This window comes from Corella eumyota, chromosome 5 (genome assembly GCF_963082875.1).
Source record: "Corella eumyota chromosome 5, kaCorEumy4.1, whole genome shotgun sequence".
Lineage (NCBI taxonomy): Eukaryota > Metazoa > Chordata > Ascidiacea > Phlebobranchia > Corellidae > Corella > Corella eumyota.
In genome coordinates, this window is record NC_137494.1 from 12374269 (window position 1) to 12392471 (window position 18203).

At 30.1% G+C, this 18203-nt stretch overlaps 2 protein-coding genes across 2 annotated transcripts; both read right to left on the reverse strand.

Annotated features, from left to right (window-relative positions):
- Positions 1-2735: 2735 nt before the first annotated feature.
- Positions 2736-6856, reverse strand: LOC145751843 (RNA-binding protein MEX3B-like). Its single transcript, XM_082567964.1, has 7 exons — positions 6539-6856; positions 6215-6371; positions 5900-6138; positions 5627-5819; positions 5376-5554; positions 4776-5249; positions 2736-4691 (listed from the first exon to the last, which is right to left on the reverse strand). Exons 1-7 carry the CDS (start codon positions 6771-6773, stop codon positions 4444-4446), a joined length of 1725 nt encoding a protein of 574 aa, XP_082424090.1. The 5' UTR covers positions 6774-6856; the 3' UTR covers positions 2736-4443.
- Positions 6857-8758: 1902 nt separating this feature from the next.
- On the reverse strand, positions 8759-17361 carry LOC145752851 (methyl-CpG-binding domain protein 2-like). The gene is made up of 8 exons (XM_082569208.1): positions 17179-17361; positions 16625-16772; positions 16226-16381; positions 15776-15866; positions 15032-15112; positions 14687-14780; positions 14211-14312; positions 8759-9345 (listed from the first exon to the last, which is right to left on the reverse strand). Exons 1-7 carry the CDS (start codon positions 17289-17291, stop codon positions 14213-14215), a joined length of 783 nt encoding a protein of 260 aa, XP_082425334.1. The 5' UTR covers positions 17292-17361; the 3' UTR covers positions 8759-9345; positions 14211-14212.
- Between the last annotated feature and the right edge of the window lie 842 nt (positions 17362-18203).

The following is an 18203-nucleotide window of genomic DNA, read 5'->3' on the forward strand; positions in this document are numbered from 1 at the left end:
AACGGGTATTTGCTTAACTTTATGATTCACGTTTATTTAGGGCGACAAACACTACAGCATTAAATTATAACTTGTTTAATATCCGGTACTTTGTAAATCACTAAATTAAATAAATTAAAACTTTAAAATTTGGCAATCCTAATTAGGGTAAATAATAGCTTACAATATTATGATAATAATTTTGAAACTATTGTTAATATTGTTGTTTATATATAGAAAGTATAGTTATATTTCAATATCTTAGTTGTACAGTAGTTAATACATGTAAATATTATTTCCAAAACACAGCTAACTGGCCTTAAACGGCGGTTTCAAAGCCGTAATTATTAGGTATAAACCCGCAAAATGTGATATGTCAAACTCTTTGGTTTTTCGCTCAAAGATAAGACTCGAACAATTGGTCACGCCTAGATGATTTTGTGTACATGTAGTCTGCTAGTCCGTCGTGAGAATTCGAGGAACAATAAAAGGTTAGCCTTGGCGCGATAAAGAAAACGAGTTGCTTTAGCGCAAAATATACAACAGAGCCCATCGACTTTTTATAGAGAACATTAGAATGACTCACATTGTCGCTCGTAAAAGATAAGAGCACTGCGAGATATCAAAAACACTACTTCAGTTATCGCAGTTCTGCGCACTGGCTTTTTACACAAACGTAAAAATCGAAATCATTTTTGACATGAACACAAAATATTTTTATCTAAAGTTAGGGTTAAATTAAATTACTAACACAATTAGAAAAAAAGTATCTATAGATTTCGGTTACTATTTTTTTATAATCACAAATATGTAAACTTAAAAAAAACATTTTGTTAAAACCAGCAGCCTACTACCAGCAATTGGTTCTATTGTTTATTACATTAACCGGTCCGTTTTTAGGGGTATTGAGAAAATAGATTCTCGAGGGTCATTTTACATATGTCCAGTCCAGCACTTTAGCAGTCACGTGACCAGTCTGTGAAGTGTCCGGTGTTAAAAAGTTCGGGCGAGTTCGAAATCTTTTAAAAAAGGTTAAATGTGGCTGCTTTAAAAACAAGCTTCAAAAATACAAATAACAATCCAATTGGTTTTATAATTGACCAAAATGTTATTGTTCTTAAATACAAACAAAAAAAATGGCCATAATTGCTTGAAATTAATTAACATTTCAAAATTGTAAAAATTTACCTCCAAAAAATAAAATGTTTAAGGTACATTTTTGATACTAATTTTACATCGTTTTTTTAAAGTGGTTTATTGATTATTTAACCAAGATTAACATATAAGGGCTTACGTCATTTAGGTAAATATTGATAAAAAATACCACATTTTTCAGGATTGTGTGTTTAGCGAATTTTAGCGCGCTATAAACTGATAAACGTGATTTAAATAAAATTAAAAAGCCTAATTTTACAAAATAGTAAAACAATTGCGCCATAAATTGCAATTTATTTGACAAAATTAAATTACTAATCAAAGCTATAAAGTTTCGCTAATTGCACAAGAAATAGGATATTAGTCGTAATTATCAAAACATGATTGTCACAAATGTACGTAATATTAACTTAAAAGTTAATTTCTCTTTACAAGAACAGAAATCAAGTAAAATGTCATTCACTTTTCTTGCCAGGCTTATTATTGTATGACGTACTTTGTAACAACTTCCGGCCAACGAACTGGCAATGAAAACTTTTAAAAGAAAACTAGCATAAAAGTTGTTTCATTTATGTAGGCTTGTATGTATACCCTGCAAATTGCAACATAGTTAAAATAACGCATCACGTCACAATGGAATGACTGACAGCTCATTGTAAACAATATAAATCACCTATTTGCTTAAGTCTTGTCAATTTAAAAAAGTTTTATAAGCGCGCCTGTTAGTCATTGAAAAATAACCCGTTTCTCTGGTTAGTTTGTTTACCTTTTTGACATTTTAATTCTTTATAATTTACGTTTAGCTTTAATAAGCTGTGTTCTAAAATATATACAACATGAAAAATGGGTTTTAATTCTTGGTGTTAGGTGTCCAAAATTTAAAAACAAAACCAGTTTTCGTTATTTTGTTTACAAATTTGTTGTGTTTAGGTAGTAATATAATATTACATACCTGTTTACATATTCAAATCAAGTATTTTGAATTAATTTCATTCCAATTGCGGTTTAGTAGCCAAAAAAGATGAACATTTAAAGTTGCCCATTATGTATGTACTAGTTAAATTATTTGGTCTAGCCGAAATCTAAAAACCGAGGGTGTCGGGGCAGATTTTAGGCCATTACTTTTGCGATGCTATTTCCTGTCGCCATATAAGAATATGTCATGGTCCGATGGACGGTCCTATGACGTCACGAGATTTGGTTGAATGGCCTAAAGCTGTGTTGAACTTTTAACAAAATTTAAATGGAGAGTTTTCGACAAAACATACAAATTTTAAACGATTTTTCGACATCCTGTGTTAATTGCTACCTAAAATTTGCAACTAAAATTAGAATACCGCTTTTAAAATCCTAAAAAAAACTTTTGTTTTGTAAAAAATTCTTTAAAAAATAATTTTTTTTTTGAAGAACGAAAAGTACAAATTTTTTTATTGGCAGAAAAATAAAAATCTTTACATATCTCAAAATCAAGTTTGTTCCATCAGGTATTAACTGATTTTTTTGTTATAATAGCTTAAAAACACAAGGTATAAATACAGAAAAACACACAAAAACTAGCACACAAAAAACATGACTAAATAGAATATATAGCACACACAAGTGTATAGAATATTTTGTTTTTTATCTTTTTCTGAAAAATTAAAATATTTCTAAAACAAGTAAAGCAGTAACAAAAACAGAACAAAAGTATAACAGTTTGAAACGAAATAAAATAACAAAATAAAAGCTGTATAGTAACAAATAAAATGAACTTAAAAATCTGTACTTTCGCGAAACAAAAACTAAAAATCTTTTTAACAAAACTAGAATCTTTTTGGTTGAAAAATTGAAATAAAGTCACTTAAAAATTTAAGCTTTTAAACACAAAACATTTAACAGAATAATATGACTAATTCTAGGCACAAAATTGGTTTTAAAAATTTTTAAATGCTACATTAAAGATTTTCTAATTTGCCACTAGTATATATATATGTATATACAATTTTGAGAAATATTATCAATAACGCACAGCGCTACGATATATTAAACACAAAAAACAGCCATATGCAAAAAGGTAGTATGTTATTAATGAAAAAAAATGACTTCGTAATTTAATTTAACTTTGGGTTAATATTTAATTGCTACAGCAAAAATCGGGGACGGAGTAAAATGCTTTTAAAGCAGTATTTAATATCAATAACTTATTTTTAACACTCTTTAAATAGAAAAACATAGCACCAAAAATCTAAATATTTTTATGTTTTTTTGGAAAAAAATTATTGAAAATGCCTGTTGCATAGAACGCTTTTTGTAATGTTATTTTTGAATTGTTTTTAGGTTTTTATGAATGAAACTGTATTTACTACAGTTGGTATATAACACAGTGGAATTTATAAAAATGATTGAAAGTGTAGAAACTATTTGACGATCTTTTACAACCAAAATGCCTTAAAGTAACAAAAATATTTATTAAAAAAAAAACTTAAATTGTTATTTTGAAAAAGTGTGCGTGTAGGTGTGAAATTTTGACAAAGAAATCCCCAAAACCGTCAAAAATTAAAAAAATGTAAAAGAAAAAAGGCAAACTAATAAGTGAAATTAAAAAAATTAAAAACATTATCCTCGCCCAGAGAGAAAAAAATATAACAAAGATAAAATAAAAACTATTCTGCTGCTGGAAAATAGGTTATACAAAATATATTATTTGGTAATAAATAAAAAGTAATAAGGCAGTAGCCAGCGTTGGTTACTGGACCATATAAAAGTAAACAGAGGCAGTAAAGAAACTATTGGCTTCAATACAAAAATAAAAAAAAGGTTTCTTAATTTTTTTGTGAGCAGCAAACGCCAAAAAATTCGGGCAGTGGTTTTTACCGACGACACATGATTGTAAAAACAAACAAAAAAGATGCAACAGCAGCTAAAACATCATCATAATCTTGGCAAAACAAAAGAAAATATAAAACTTAAAATTAATTTTGCAGCATTGTCTGCCTACTACATGACTGTTATTAGAGCAGCGTTGGTAAGAACATAAAAAAAAAATTGTTAAATAATTTACAAGACTATAGAAGCAATATATAATAATAACATAACGTATATATGTATCTATATGAAACCTGCTACTATGATATAGTCAAAATATAATTTTTTTCGTAGAAAATAAAAAATCCTGTGGAAAATCCTAGTAGGAAGACAGGTATGGCAGTAGAATAATAGTAATATGATGATAAGTATAAGTATAATAAAATAGAATTTTCACACTAACACACTTAACTACCAAACGAAAGCCTACACAAAAATCCTGGGGGGGTAAAAAAAGTTCACATCTTACTTTTGAATGCGCAACGCCATTGAGGCAGGCTGGTTACAGCAAGGGCACTGTGATGTGGTCTTCGACACAACTGAGTTGGCACATGCCAGACAAAACAGGTTGTGGCCACATGGGACAAGTGCCGCGGCTACGGATCCCTCGTTGCACATGACGCAACGCTGTGGGATTTTAGGAAGCTCGGGAAAACGAAGAAGACCAAGTGATTCAATTGGAGAGCCGGAGGGAAGACTATCAGTTGTTCCTCCTAGAATAAAAATAAATATTTAGATAACTAGAATCAATTTTAAAATACAAGCGAATTAGTAAAACTTGAGGACTACAAACTTACCAGATGAGTAACCACTTTCTATGTGCAAAGCAGGGGTTGTAGCTGTATACATTGAACTTGTAGGTAAGTTCGAAAGATTGCAGAGCTCTAAACTCGGATTGCTACTTGAGGTTGAATCAACTGAGTCAGAACCGACTCTTCGGACTTGATTATGGTGGAAATTACTCGTTGGAGACTGAAGACTTGCCATATTTACAGGATTGATCATCGGAAAGCCGGAATCTGAAAATGTTGGAGAGGATCTTGGCTGCTGTGCTCCGATGCTTGAAAATGACGCCGGGCTTACCCCAGAGCTACTCGAACTGCTGCTGTGACTTCGTCTTTGTGTAGGAAATTGGAATGTTGAAAGATGATTTTCTGTTGATGGCGTCATGTCGTTTGTGTTTATTCCGGTACTCCATTGTCGGTTTGCAAGCTGGTTTTGATTGTTTTGCTCAAAATATCCTGGAATGACGTTTGTTGGGAATGCAGCGTCTAAACAGAAAATCATTTTTTAGGCCGCTTTACAGAATCAAGCAAAAACGAAATTATAAAAAACCACATTATGTCTGCTGTGGTTACATTTTTGTGGTTTAAAAAAAATTTAATAAATGTGCTTACCCAATGACGGGAATCTGCCCAACTGTTGTTGTTGTTGCTGTACCATGTTAATATAATCCTGTGAATTTGGTGTGAAATCTGCACTGTTGACAGCAGATGGAAAAAAACTTGGGGCTTGCGATCTCAACAAACTGTTATTTGAATTGTTGTACGGAATAAATGCAGAAGAAGTAGAAGTCCTAAAAATAAATTTTAAGTATTAATTTTGAGAATTTGTTTTTCTTAAATTCCACTTTTTGTTAAGTACTTACGTTGCTTTGTAGTTGGCATTGCAAACCGTCGATTGCGTGGAAGTCATTCTGAATGTTGACGAAACAGAAGGGCTGCCCACTTCTGTGCCATTATTACGGAAATCGTCGTCGACACTTATTTGTTGAGTGCCTGTTCGCGTCGCAATGTGAGCTTCAATTTCTTCTTTAGCTTTTTCAACATTTTCTGGTAATCCTAAAAAATATTGAAAATAAATTTGTTAAAAAAAATATTAAAAAATAAATCAATTTTAACAAAAATTTTATTTATTTTACCTGTAACTTCAAAAACTGGTTCCTTGTCCCGTGAAGGTGTCACAATATAAGTGTGGGTCTGTTGTTGGATTCGTTTTATTGTTGCACCTTTTGGTCCCACAACAAGCCCCACAACCCTATATGGGACCCGCACTTGAAGGGTGATGGTCCCAGCATTTGCATCGGCTTCAGTGCTGTTTGTTGGACTCGCTACTGCCCCTTGTGTTGTGCTCATCAGTGCATGTCGATTTCGGGAAGCTCTGCAAAAAAAATTTATTAAAAAAAACTCTCAAAAATTGATATTTAAAAAAATTAAAATAGTGCAGAATTTTTTACCTGATTTGTGTAAAATGCTCTGCTGCTGATTGGACCTCCCTTCTTGCCATTGCAACGTCTTCCTTTCTCCCAGTGACAACAAAAACAGGCTCTTCCCCTCGGACAGGTGTTTTTATGTAGGTGTTCGTTTTAGCTCGCAATGCCTTGATTTTGCAACCTGTAAAATGTGAAGTATAATTTTAGATCTGAATAGGAAGTCATCAACAATAACCTACACAAAATATGTAGGAGATGTGTATTATGTAAACAGTAAATTTAAATTTAGTTTTATAAATTATTAACCTACAGAATAGTGCATTTTTTTTAAATTATCAGTTTGTTTACCTTGGCGCCCGACAATTTCGGCGACATGTTCCGAACTCGGAACCGGAACGCATTCGGTCATATTTTGACTTTTCTTTCCTTTTGTAACTTCGTCGTAACTAGACGTCGAACTATCGTCGTCACATGTCCCTAACAATCCTAAATTAGATAACTCAAGTGCTATCTGAAGAGCGCGTTGGTCTTCATGGGTGTTGCCTAAATTTGAAGAGTCCAATTCTGCCAACATGGTCTGCATCCTTTCGTCCCTCTTTTCGATTGTTTTTAACGTTTAAAAAGTATTTTAAAATTCTAGAACTGCTTTACGCATACAAAATAGAATAAAATCTAAATATAAAAACAATTTAATAAATAAATTTGTGTTAACTAAGCACTGGCTAACTAATACTAAACGCACGCCGAAAATAACTCGGCAATTTTTTATGAAACAACTCGCAAAACAAACTTCTCGTCTAGCCAAACATTATTAAATGAGCAAATTTCCGTGGTCGCTCGCCTCTTTAACAGCCTCGTGCCCGTGTGCTTTGTCTGATATTCTGATCCAATCGAATTGATTTATCTAATCACGTGGGCATCTTACTTTTATCCGAACCACGAGGTTGCCTTTTTTCCTTAAAGCGAAAGAAAAAGGCAAGAAAATCGTGCTCTCCCGCAGGCACGTGTTTTGGGTTCGCGCCATGCTGTATGAGTTAGTAGGCTGGAATTTCTGCGGCAAAGTGGACGCAATAATAATCACATCTCGTCCTAATCAACAATCACACAGCGTGAAGTAAGCTGGAATTTTCTCTTCTCAATGTCAGACGACCATGCGGGCAATTTATAACAAAAAAATGATGAAATCAAGTATACCGTCGTATTACCTTTTTCTTTGTTTATAATATTATTAAAAATTGACCGTTTTTTAAACAAATTATTTTTAACATGAGATTAATATAATATTTCGAATTAGAAGTTCAACGCACTGACCTATTATACCTCTAACTAAAAACCATTCTAAAATAACACAATTTTAGAGATTTTATAAACAAAAAACTCGAATTTTGTTTTTAAAAATAACATTCACCGAAAAACGCATCAATAGCGCAACCTTACGGATAAAAAAAACGTCGTGGCATAGCCTCAAATACTTAAAATTGAAGGCTAACAAACTGATGACCAAGAATATAAAAATCAAACATTGGGAATTGCTTATAAACACTAAAACGCGTGCGTTTTGCCTTTTTCTACATAGTTCTCTATTTACATTAGCACCTCGTGTTATAATTACCAATACCTGGTCAACACATGCAAGAGTTTGCCGATCGGATTTGCAAACTAGCTCTCAAACTAATTAAGGTGTCCGCTGGCCTAGATTAGACGTAATATAATAAAAAGACCGGTAATAAGATAAATAGGATTTAAGACTTTGATCAAATAAATAGTAAAACGATAACAAAATTGAAACAACATAAATACCAAAAAAACAAGGGCCGTATGAAATCTAAAAACAACCATGCCATAAAATACTGTAAAAACGTTATGTAAACATTAATATTTACGGTTTGTTTTAAATTATAAAATTAATTTTGTCATTTTTCTGTGGCATTTATTTAATATTTATTCTAAATTTTTATATTACTTTTATTGATGCGCAAAAAAAACAGTTTTTGCATAATATTACTGATTTAATTATGATCCTAGCCCGCTACACGTCGCGTTAATCCGTTTATAAGACTTTTCTAGACAACACCAGCAGCGTATTTAATAATCACAGCACCCTATATCGTTTAGAAGTGTTATAACACAATAAAGAAATATGAACGCATTTTACTTTGCCGCTTTTTGGACAATACTGCGCCAGTGCATTTGAAATATAAAGGTTTTTAATTGGACAATGTTTTAACACGTGTGCACGTGAAGTAACTAAGGTTACATTGAAGGTGTTTGGAAAATAAATTTTTGACAAATTAGTGTAATTGATATTAACCTAAAAAAATATGAAAAAAATGTTTAGAAATTTTAAAAGCATTTAAATGGTAGGGCAATATTATAACAGTTTTAAAAATGCGTTTTTATACTGGTTTTTAAATTTTAATATGCAAATAAAATAGTATAAACTCACAGCCTTATAAATGAAATAGCAGTTTTTTTATTGAAGGAAAATAAACGCTTACTTCTAATAAATCGTACACTAGAAAAAAAATTAATGGCTTACGAAAACATGATTAGAAAGCCGTCAAAAAAACTATCATCAAAAAATGTACAAAAAAATAATTCAAAAATTTCGTAAAAAAAACAATTTTTTTAAGCAAAATTATAATCCTAGTCACCAAATAAAAAAAAAATTAGGATGTCTTAATTAACAGCCAAGAGTAGTATGTAAATTTTTAACAGAATTGTAAAATAAAACGGGAGTATAGTATTACACAGACCTGAAATAAAACACCTTTAAAATAAGTCTGGTTAGTATAACCGAACTAACATTGTAGGGATATAAAAAAATACGGAAAACTAAATGAAAAAAAAATCTAATTTTAATATTTTCAATTTTTTTTTTCAAAAGCCGAAAAAGGAAAAAAAAGTACGTGTGAAATACTAAGAAAAAGTAATTGTCATTTAAATTTAAAAATCGGGTTTTTTATAAATAATATTTTTTTATTGGTGTATAATATTAATTACAACCGGTTAGCAGCAAAAATTAAAAAAAAAGTGATTTTTAACAGTTTTTATTTTTTTTGTAAGTTTTTTATCGATAATTGACGAGAAAATATAAAGAAAAGAACATAAGGCAGTGGATAGTGAATACTTGAACACAATATTGTCGGCAAATTCTAAAAAATAAAAACAAAAAATATTAAATATTTTAAAATTAAAAAAAAATGTGCAAAAAAAATTAAACTAAACTTAGAGCATAAAAAACCATTACATTTAAGTAATTTTACTAATAATAGCTTATATGCATTTGATTTATTAAAATTTCTCAAAAAATTAAAAAAATTTGAATATTAATGTTTCGCTACTAAACGACTGAAGTTTAGAACGCCTAATCACGTGACCTAGTTAGCGCAAAACGCTGGGAAAATAACAGGAAGTAATAGAAAGAATTAAATTCAAATTTAAAAATTTAGTACATACATTTCAACGCCTTTACCGTGTTTTTAAAACAACAAAAAACTAACCGATTTGCCGGGATTTCCGTTATTAGAAGTGTTATATATATGTAGCCTAATTAAATTAACCTTTTTCAAACTTATGACCTGTTTTTGCAAATCTTTTTTCGAAAATAACAAAAAATAATTGTTGCCCTTAAAAAAATTAATAAATTAAAAAATGCATTTTTTTGGCCTGTTCTGTTATTATAAATTATAAAAATGATTTTTACGTTATTTTTTTTAACCAAAATACACTTAAAAGCGTTTTAAACCCTTTTTTACATACGAATTACATAACAAAATGATACAATTTTTGTTTTTAACACTACATTAAATAAACTTACCTAGTTTGTTATTACATAAAAATCGTTCAGCTGTAACGATATTATTTATGCACTATTAACTAGTGCCATCTTAATAATATGACACATTTGTTAAGGGGGCATTTAAGGGGATTTAAACATACAAAATGAGGGTAGTTTTTGATTTATTATTAATGTAAAATTACTGATAATATAGGGTAAAAAGATTAGTGACATATTGTCGAAAACTATTCTAGTTTATAAACGTTTTACCAAAAACTACATGTCAAAACGCCACAATATTATTTTTTTTGTATATATCTTTATCCTCGATGTGGGAAAGTCGAATGCGCGACTTAAACATAGGGTAACATCAGTTACCCCGACCCAGTCTCGAGTTGCCGGTGGCAGTTTGGGATATTATTACTTAAGGGCGCTACAGCATGAGATCAGTGGGGATTGAACCCACGACCTCATGTGTGGTGTAGCAAGTGTTCTTACCACTACACCACGCTGCCGGTATTAAAAATGGGACATTTTTTAACCCTATTTTACCCTAACCCCCCCCTCTAGTAAATACCCCTTTAATTTCCAACAAAATGATAGACCAAAATTTCGGTAAAAAATCTTTTTCAAAATTTTAGTTTTTTCGGTATAATAATTTTCGGTTATTTGGGCTCTAAGAAAGGCTATGTAATTATTAATGATTATAGCAAATAATGATACAAATAACGACTTACAGACCTCATAATAAAAAATAGGCCACTTAAATATATTTATAAATATATTGCAAAATCCACAAAAAAATATAAATTGTACAAATTTATAGGGTATTATATACCTTAAGAAGTTAAAAATGCGTTGTCATTATTACACCACAGTATTTATATCACGTGATTAATTTTCGATCCATTTCAATTTAACGACAGCGAAAAAGTAGTCCGACAAAATTGAACACCTTTCTAATGAAATTTCACGTTAGAACCAAGGCAATTAAACCTGGAATCTGATACCACCGGTCAGCGGGCCTTTTAATGAAACGATGAAAACGAAATGCGGCCTTCAATTTCATTTTAATCTTAAGAGCCGAAATGTTTGACCCAGTTAAACCAATCTTGATGAAGTGCTTGCTGTATTTTTAAGTCGTTAGCTTTACGTTTTTATAGGCGTGAGTATTGTAAAATTAGGGGTAAAAACGTAAAAAAATGGGGTCAAAATAACAAAATAAATGCAGTTCTACAGAAAATAAAAAAAATTTTGATATTTTTTTATGCACAAAATTTTAAGCCAAAAATGACAAAAAAATCACATTTTTAATATTTTTAATCCATAAAAAAACCTAATAACACACAAAACCAATTAGAATCTTTAAATTTTTGTAATTCCTAATCCCGTAATCGTAAAACCAAAATGGAAACAAGTTATATAACATTATATTAGTAGGTCAAAAGCCAGGTTGACCTAGTTAATATAACACTTTATACAAAACAGGTAATTTCTCCATCCAAAAACACGTGCAAGCTAAGATTGATTGACTTTTTTGTCGTTACAGGGTTGCATAGTAATTGCGCAACGCGGTACTATGTAATGGGAAATTGTGACGTCATAAGAGAATGTTAGAAATGTGTTGCAACATTTTTATTTATGTTTTTTTAGGTATTTGTTACAAAAAGTTGTAAATATCCATTTTTAGGCCTGATTTTTTTAGTGAAATAGAAGTTTTAAAGGGTTTAAGCATATTGGAAATGACTTCTTTAGCAAAATATAAAAATAATATTTAAAAAAGTAAAAAAAAAATTAAAAAAATCACTTTCTCAAAACCACTTTCTTAAAATTAAATAAAAACAAAACAAAAAAAACTTCAAATTAAACAGATGTTACACGTTTAATTATCCATAACCAAACTATTAAAGATAACAGCTACCATGCCTAATTTACAAAACACAAAACAAATCATGTTTTTTTTGAAGTTTTTACATTTCGTAATGCTTTGAATAGCATTTACCGTATTACATTAATTAAATAAACACGTGACTTTTTTGTTTATTTTAAAGGTAATATAATATAAACGCTCGACCTGTAGATTAAAAAAAAAATAGATCACTTTTAATTTACGGTCCTTCTAAAAATTCAGAACCGTAAAAGTAAAGAGAGGTGAGATCCGTAAAAGTAACAAGAACATTGCATTTTAAATTATTTCGATTATAAAATAATAATAACCTACCATAAGATACATGGTTAATATAGAGTTAGGATTTATATATTAAGGATATATTAAGTGTAAAAGTATATAAGTATATATATTAAATATAAAATTATTGCAAACTCCAGAAAAAATATAAAATTATTTGCAAAAATTATCGATTAAATTTCTGCATTTAAAACGTACGTAAAAACCCAGAAAAAAAACGGTTTAAAATTTTAAATGTGCAACTTTATAACTTGCAGGCATCCTAATAGGTATAACAAACAGGAAAACTGTAATTTAAGATTTATTAATTCGAATTGAAAAACAACACTTCCCTTTGAAAGGAAATTACCAAAACGTTAACTACAAACTTTAACATAAAATCAATCTATACTTATATATTAACATACTACAGTGTTTGTCGTATTTTAGATATTGTGTGCACAGAATATTGACCATATTTTATTTGATAAATGAAACCCGGAAAAAATAGATCAATTTATATTAATTATTTTGGCGTTTTTGTTGTTTGGAGAAGAGCGTTTGGTAAAGGGAATTTTCGGTGATAGTAAATAATAAATAGTAGATTTCGGCCACGTGATTTTTACAGCCAAATTTTTTGTTAATTTTACCAAACTTTAAAATATATATTTACATACTCGAACCATAATTCTATAGTTATTATACACCTATCTAATCATGGGTTATTATTATTTTTAAATTGAGGTAATAAATATATATTGTTCTTGTTACTTATAGAGATCTTACATTTTATTACTTTAATGGTCCGATTTTTTAGAGACGTTATAGTGATTTTTTAAATGCATTAAATGCGACTTAAAATTGTTAGATTCAGTAGTGGAATTTTTTAATTTTGAACGAACCCGCGATAATAATTTAACCTTTATGCAAACACCAAATTTCCACGAAAGGAAAAAATAACAAAACGCACGTGGTCCCGCGCCCGAACACGTGGTTCACGCATGATTGCAGAAGAGAAACGTGGGCTGCCGGTAAACAACGCGTTCGCTCATAAGAGGGAGAGGGAAAAAAGAGGGCGTGCGGTCACGTGATCAAACATGAAAAGTTTTGGGTCGGTTATACATCGTAAACACGTGGTTTTGATTTAAGCTTATAGTTAATGCATATTTATGTATTCTTATGCGATTTTTTATTAAAATTTACGAAAAACCGACAGCATGGTGTAGTGGTAAGAACCCTTGGCTTTACTACATGAGGTCCTGGGTTCGATCCCCACTGCTTTCAATGCTGTAGTACCCTTGAGTAAGGCACTTTAAACAGTATAAACTCCTGCTGAGCCAAAACTTAATCAGAAGGTCAATTATCTGGAAATATCTCAAACAGTCAACTCAAGACTAGGTTGGAGTAACTGATGTTACTCTATATTTAGGTTGTGTCGACCTTCCCACATCACAGACAAATAAAAATAATTTCAAAAAATATCAGCTGAACCAAAAGTTCATTAAAAACTAGTGAATTACAAAAAAATTTATAATCTCTTAAAAAATACTTTTAAAAATCAACAATTTCAAAATTAAATTGACGCCAAGAGTATTTATTTAAGACAACGTTTTTACTAGTATACACACACTTATTAACCTAATATCAGACACATCAACTTGTTTAAATATTTAACTATCCGTTATACAAACCTGACTATTATGTACTTAATGTGATAAGACTGTTTTAAGTAAAAATTTTAGTAGATAAAATATGTGAATAATTTTGTATATATATATACTGAAAAAATGTTACGTAACTTTTTGAAATATTGGCATTTTTTATTTGTTTTTTAATGATGTAAAAGGGCTTTAATAACTTTTTAAACATAGAGTAACATTTGTTACCCTAACCAAGTCTTAAGTTGGCCTTTTTTTTAAGTTGAAAATGTATATAAATAAATAAACAACCTACAGCTTATAAGCAATGGGGTTTAAACCTTAGACCTCATGCAGTAAAGTCAAGTGCTTTAACAATTTACAATTTTGCTTAACAAAAATGACAAAAAAAAATTAAATTGATGAACAACTTACGCTTAAGCTAGTAAGACTAGTTCTTGAATTTGAAGATCTCGATTTTTCTCCATTGCTTGTACTAGTCGTTTTCTAGCCGCAATAACCCGATTTTCTTGTTTTCTAAAATAAAAAATAATTTTATAAAGTTAAAATATTTGGCTATGGTATGTTAAGCAAGGGTCAGAACACTTGGCTTTACTACATGAGGTCCTGGGTTTGATCCCCACTGCTTTCATATTGTAGCACCCTTAAGTAAGGCGCTATAAATGATATAAATATCCCTAACTGCCAAAGGCGATTCGAGTCTGGGTCGGAGTAACTGATGTTAATCTATGTTTAGGTTGTAAAGTCGACCTTGCCAACTTAAAGATAAAATGGCATGAAAAATTTGAAATAAATAAAATGTTAATATTTTTGAAATTAAATTGTTACATAAAAATGTTTATACTGACAGTTATAAAATAATATCTACTTAAATATAGTTAGTATTATACCGTATATCGTCTTCTGAAACGCTGAATGATTTACAAATAGGTTGTTGAGTGTTAAGCCATATACAGGGGTCCTTACTTACTACTGAGGGTTGCCCTGAAAAAAATTTAAAACATTAATTTTAATTAATTTTTATTTATCCTCAATACAGAAAAAAATAATTAAAAACACAACGTTAAATTAAAAAAACATAAAGAAGTTAAAGTATATGTAAATAAAAATTTTTCCTTTAAAATTTAGGTTTGAATATTTAAATTAAATAATTTAAATTTATAAGCGAAAAATAAACTACTTTGGTAATTGTGTATTGACTTAGAATACAATAAGCACGCAGACAACAAACTTACCGATAACAGGACCTGACCCAGTATGAAGTTTATTTGCGATTTGTTGAAGGACTTCACTCTCTGATGTATTTGGACCCACTGCTAAAAAAAATAACAAAATATTTTGTTTTTAATTTTTATTTTTAAATGTAAAAATACTAGTATGATAGTTAAAATTAAATCATCACTACATGAAGTACAACATTTGATTCCCAGTGCTTCCATGCAGTAGGTAGTGTTTTTTTCAAGAAAGCTCTATAAAACTCTTGCAGAGCCAAAAACAATCAGCAATATCATGAATAAAATAAATATCGGGCAATATCATGAATAAAATTACATCCCAAACTACTTAAAGTCAATTTAAGATTGGGTCAAGTTTACAAATACTACCTCATGTTTAGGCTGTATATTTAGCCTTTACACATCAAGAATATAATTGAAAAAAAAAGAAAATCAGCAGATTTTCAATAATTTGACCCATTACAAACTAAATCTTTTGACATAAACATAAATCTAGTCTTAATTTATTGCATTGGATAAAATATTGCCAACTTAGCAAAACTATAAGTTAATAATTTTAGACAAAGGTCTTGCAACTTTGCATTATTACAAACAATTAAGTAAAGAATGTTACAACATGGAAAAAGTGAAAATCTAACTCAGAAGAGTTGGTGTTTTGACAAACCCCTAGATGTGAATAAATTTACAAATCATATCAAAAGTCAATTATTTGTCTATGTTTTATTTTTTTTATTTGGTTTTTACCTTGAATAATAGAAGGGAGTTCGATTGCCTCAATTATATTTTCTGCAACGTCAACAGCTTTTACGTTTAACAATCTTTTCTCTTTAAACAACTAAAATAAAAAAAAAAATATAACAAACAGTTTTTAAATTTTAAAATTTATTTTATATTTATTTGTTGTTTATGTAGAAAGAACGACATCATAGTCATATTATTTTATTTTTGTTACCCTGACTCAGTCTCAAGTTGACTCTAACAGTTTAGGATAATATTGCTCATAATAACCCAATATTTAATCTATTGAATTTTGGCTTAGCAAGAGTTTACACTGTTTATAGCGCCTTTCTTAAAAAGCTACAGTATTGAAGCAGTGGGGATCGAACAGAGAACCTTTTCTAGTGGTCCTGGCCACAACACAATGCCGACAGTTTTATTGAATCATACTAAAAAATTAAAAAAGTTCATTAGTACCTGTGAAGGGGGTTTTCCTCCTCTCTTAGTACTCTCAACTTTGCTCTTGTGGGCAGCTTGACTTTGAACGTGGTTTGTTTTCTTGGTGACCGATTGTTTGAACATGGAAGCAGTTTGCCGATTTGGGATGACAGTTTCCGGATCTAAACGTCCATTCTAATAAAGGGAGTTTTTTTTATGTATTCTGGTAATGTGTGGGTTCGGTGGCAATGTTAACATGGAATATATTGATAAAAACATGTGCATATTAATAATAATTATTTTATATGACAAGAAAATGTTGTTTGTTAAATTATTTAAATTCTTAGTGTCATTACAGCAAAAAATAAATAAAAAAGTTAATAAAATAAAAAGATAAAAAAAGAAAAATTTTAATGCAAAATTGCATTTCCTAATCACCCTAGATTCTTGTATTGATCGTTTTCGAGCTGTTTTTGTTTTTTCTGAGGAAATTTTCCCAGTTCGATAATCAAAAAATGTTAAGTCAATTGAATTTCCCAAAAATCTTATTAATTCAGGTTTGCTTCGAAATCTTTTTCCTTTGGGGCTAAAAAAAAACATAAGCTTAGTAAATTATAGTGCTGTCGGCGGTGTGGTATAGTAGTTAGAACAACTCGATTGACAGCTTGGGGTCATTGGTTTAATTTCAAATGCTACCATCTCTAAGCACAGTGGGTAAGCGGCTATATACGGTGCAACTTTTCGCTGAGCCCAAAAACAATTGGCATGTTAATTATCGAGCAAATATAATGTATTATATCCAAAACTGACTCAAGATTGGATCAAAATAACAATGCTACTCTATGTTTAGGCCGTAAACAGCCTTTTCACATTGACAGATTGAGGATAAAGATATATATACAAAATTTAATGAGCAATATTTGTATGTTGTGTGTGCATGCATTTAACTGTTTAATGACTATAAAATATTTATATTCTAAAGATTTACTTACCCAATATAGTAGATATCGCTCTTTCCTCTTGACAAACCATTTTGTCTGATAACCTCTTCTCTTATCCAACCTGGAGGTAAACCAGTTGCAGAAGTTCTCGTTTTCTCATTCATTTTATAAATTTAAGATTCCAGTTTCAACAAAAATTAACCCGCTATAGATGTAGCGCACTAACCTAAAACTACAAAACTAAAATTATATTAAAAAAGGTTTAATAGGTAGTTTGTTTTTAAGTTAAGTTATGATAGTTTTATAACAACTTTTATTTTCCATTTTTGAAACTTGCGATTCGTAAAGCAATGCAATACAAGTAAATAGTAAACACTTTTTTTAGTGTAAGTAACTACTATATACTTTATCTTATTAAAAAAACTTAAAAATGTTGTTTTAACAAAAAAACTATACAATTTTATATTACAATTTTTAAATTTATTTTTACAATAATTTTATTTAGATTTATGTAAAATTAGAATTGCGGAGTTCCGAGTTCTCGGAGTAAGACGGTGGGTGAGTGTAAATTTTGTAAAAAAAATCCACAACACTGGTTTAATGCCAATAATAGGTTAGTGTTAAGCTTAAACATTAAAAAAGTATTAAAGTTATGTTTTGTTTGGGAATGGTCCGGCAGCGTGGTGTAGTGGTAAGAACGCTTGCTACACCACACATGAGGTCGTGGGTTCAATCCCCACTGATCTCATGCTGAAGCGCCCTTGAGTAATGCGCTATAAACGGTATGAACTCCTGCTGAGCCTGCACTTAATCAGCAGCATAATTACCGGGCAATTATAATCTATATAATATCCCAAACTGCTAAAGGCAACTCGAGACTGGGTCGGAGTAACAGTTGTTACTCTATGTTTAAGTCGTGCATTCGATTTTCCCACATCGAGGATATGTTTAAGTTATGTTTAAGTTAAGCTATGTTTAAGTCGCGCATTTGAATTTCTCACATTAAGAAAAGATATACAAAAAAAAACGGATAACATTGGCGGATACCCATCGTAAACCTTTCGGTTCCGCTTTAT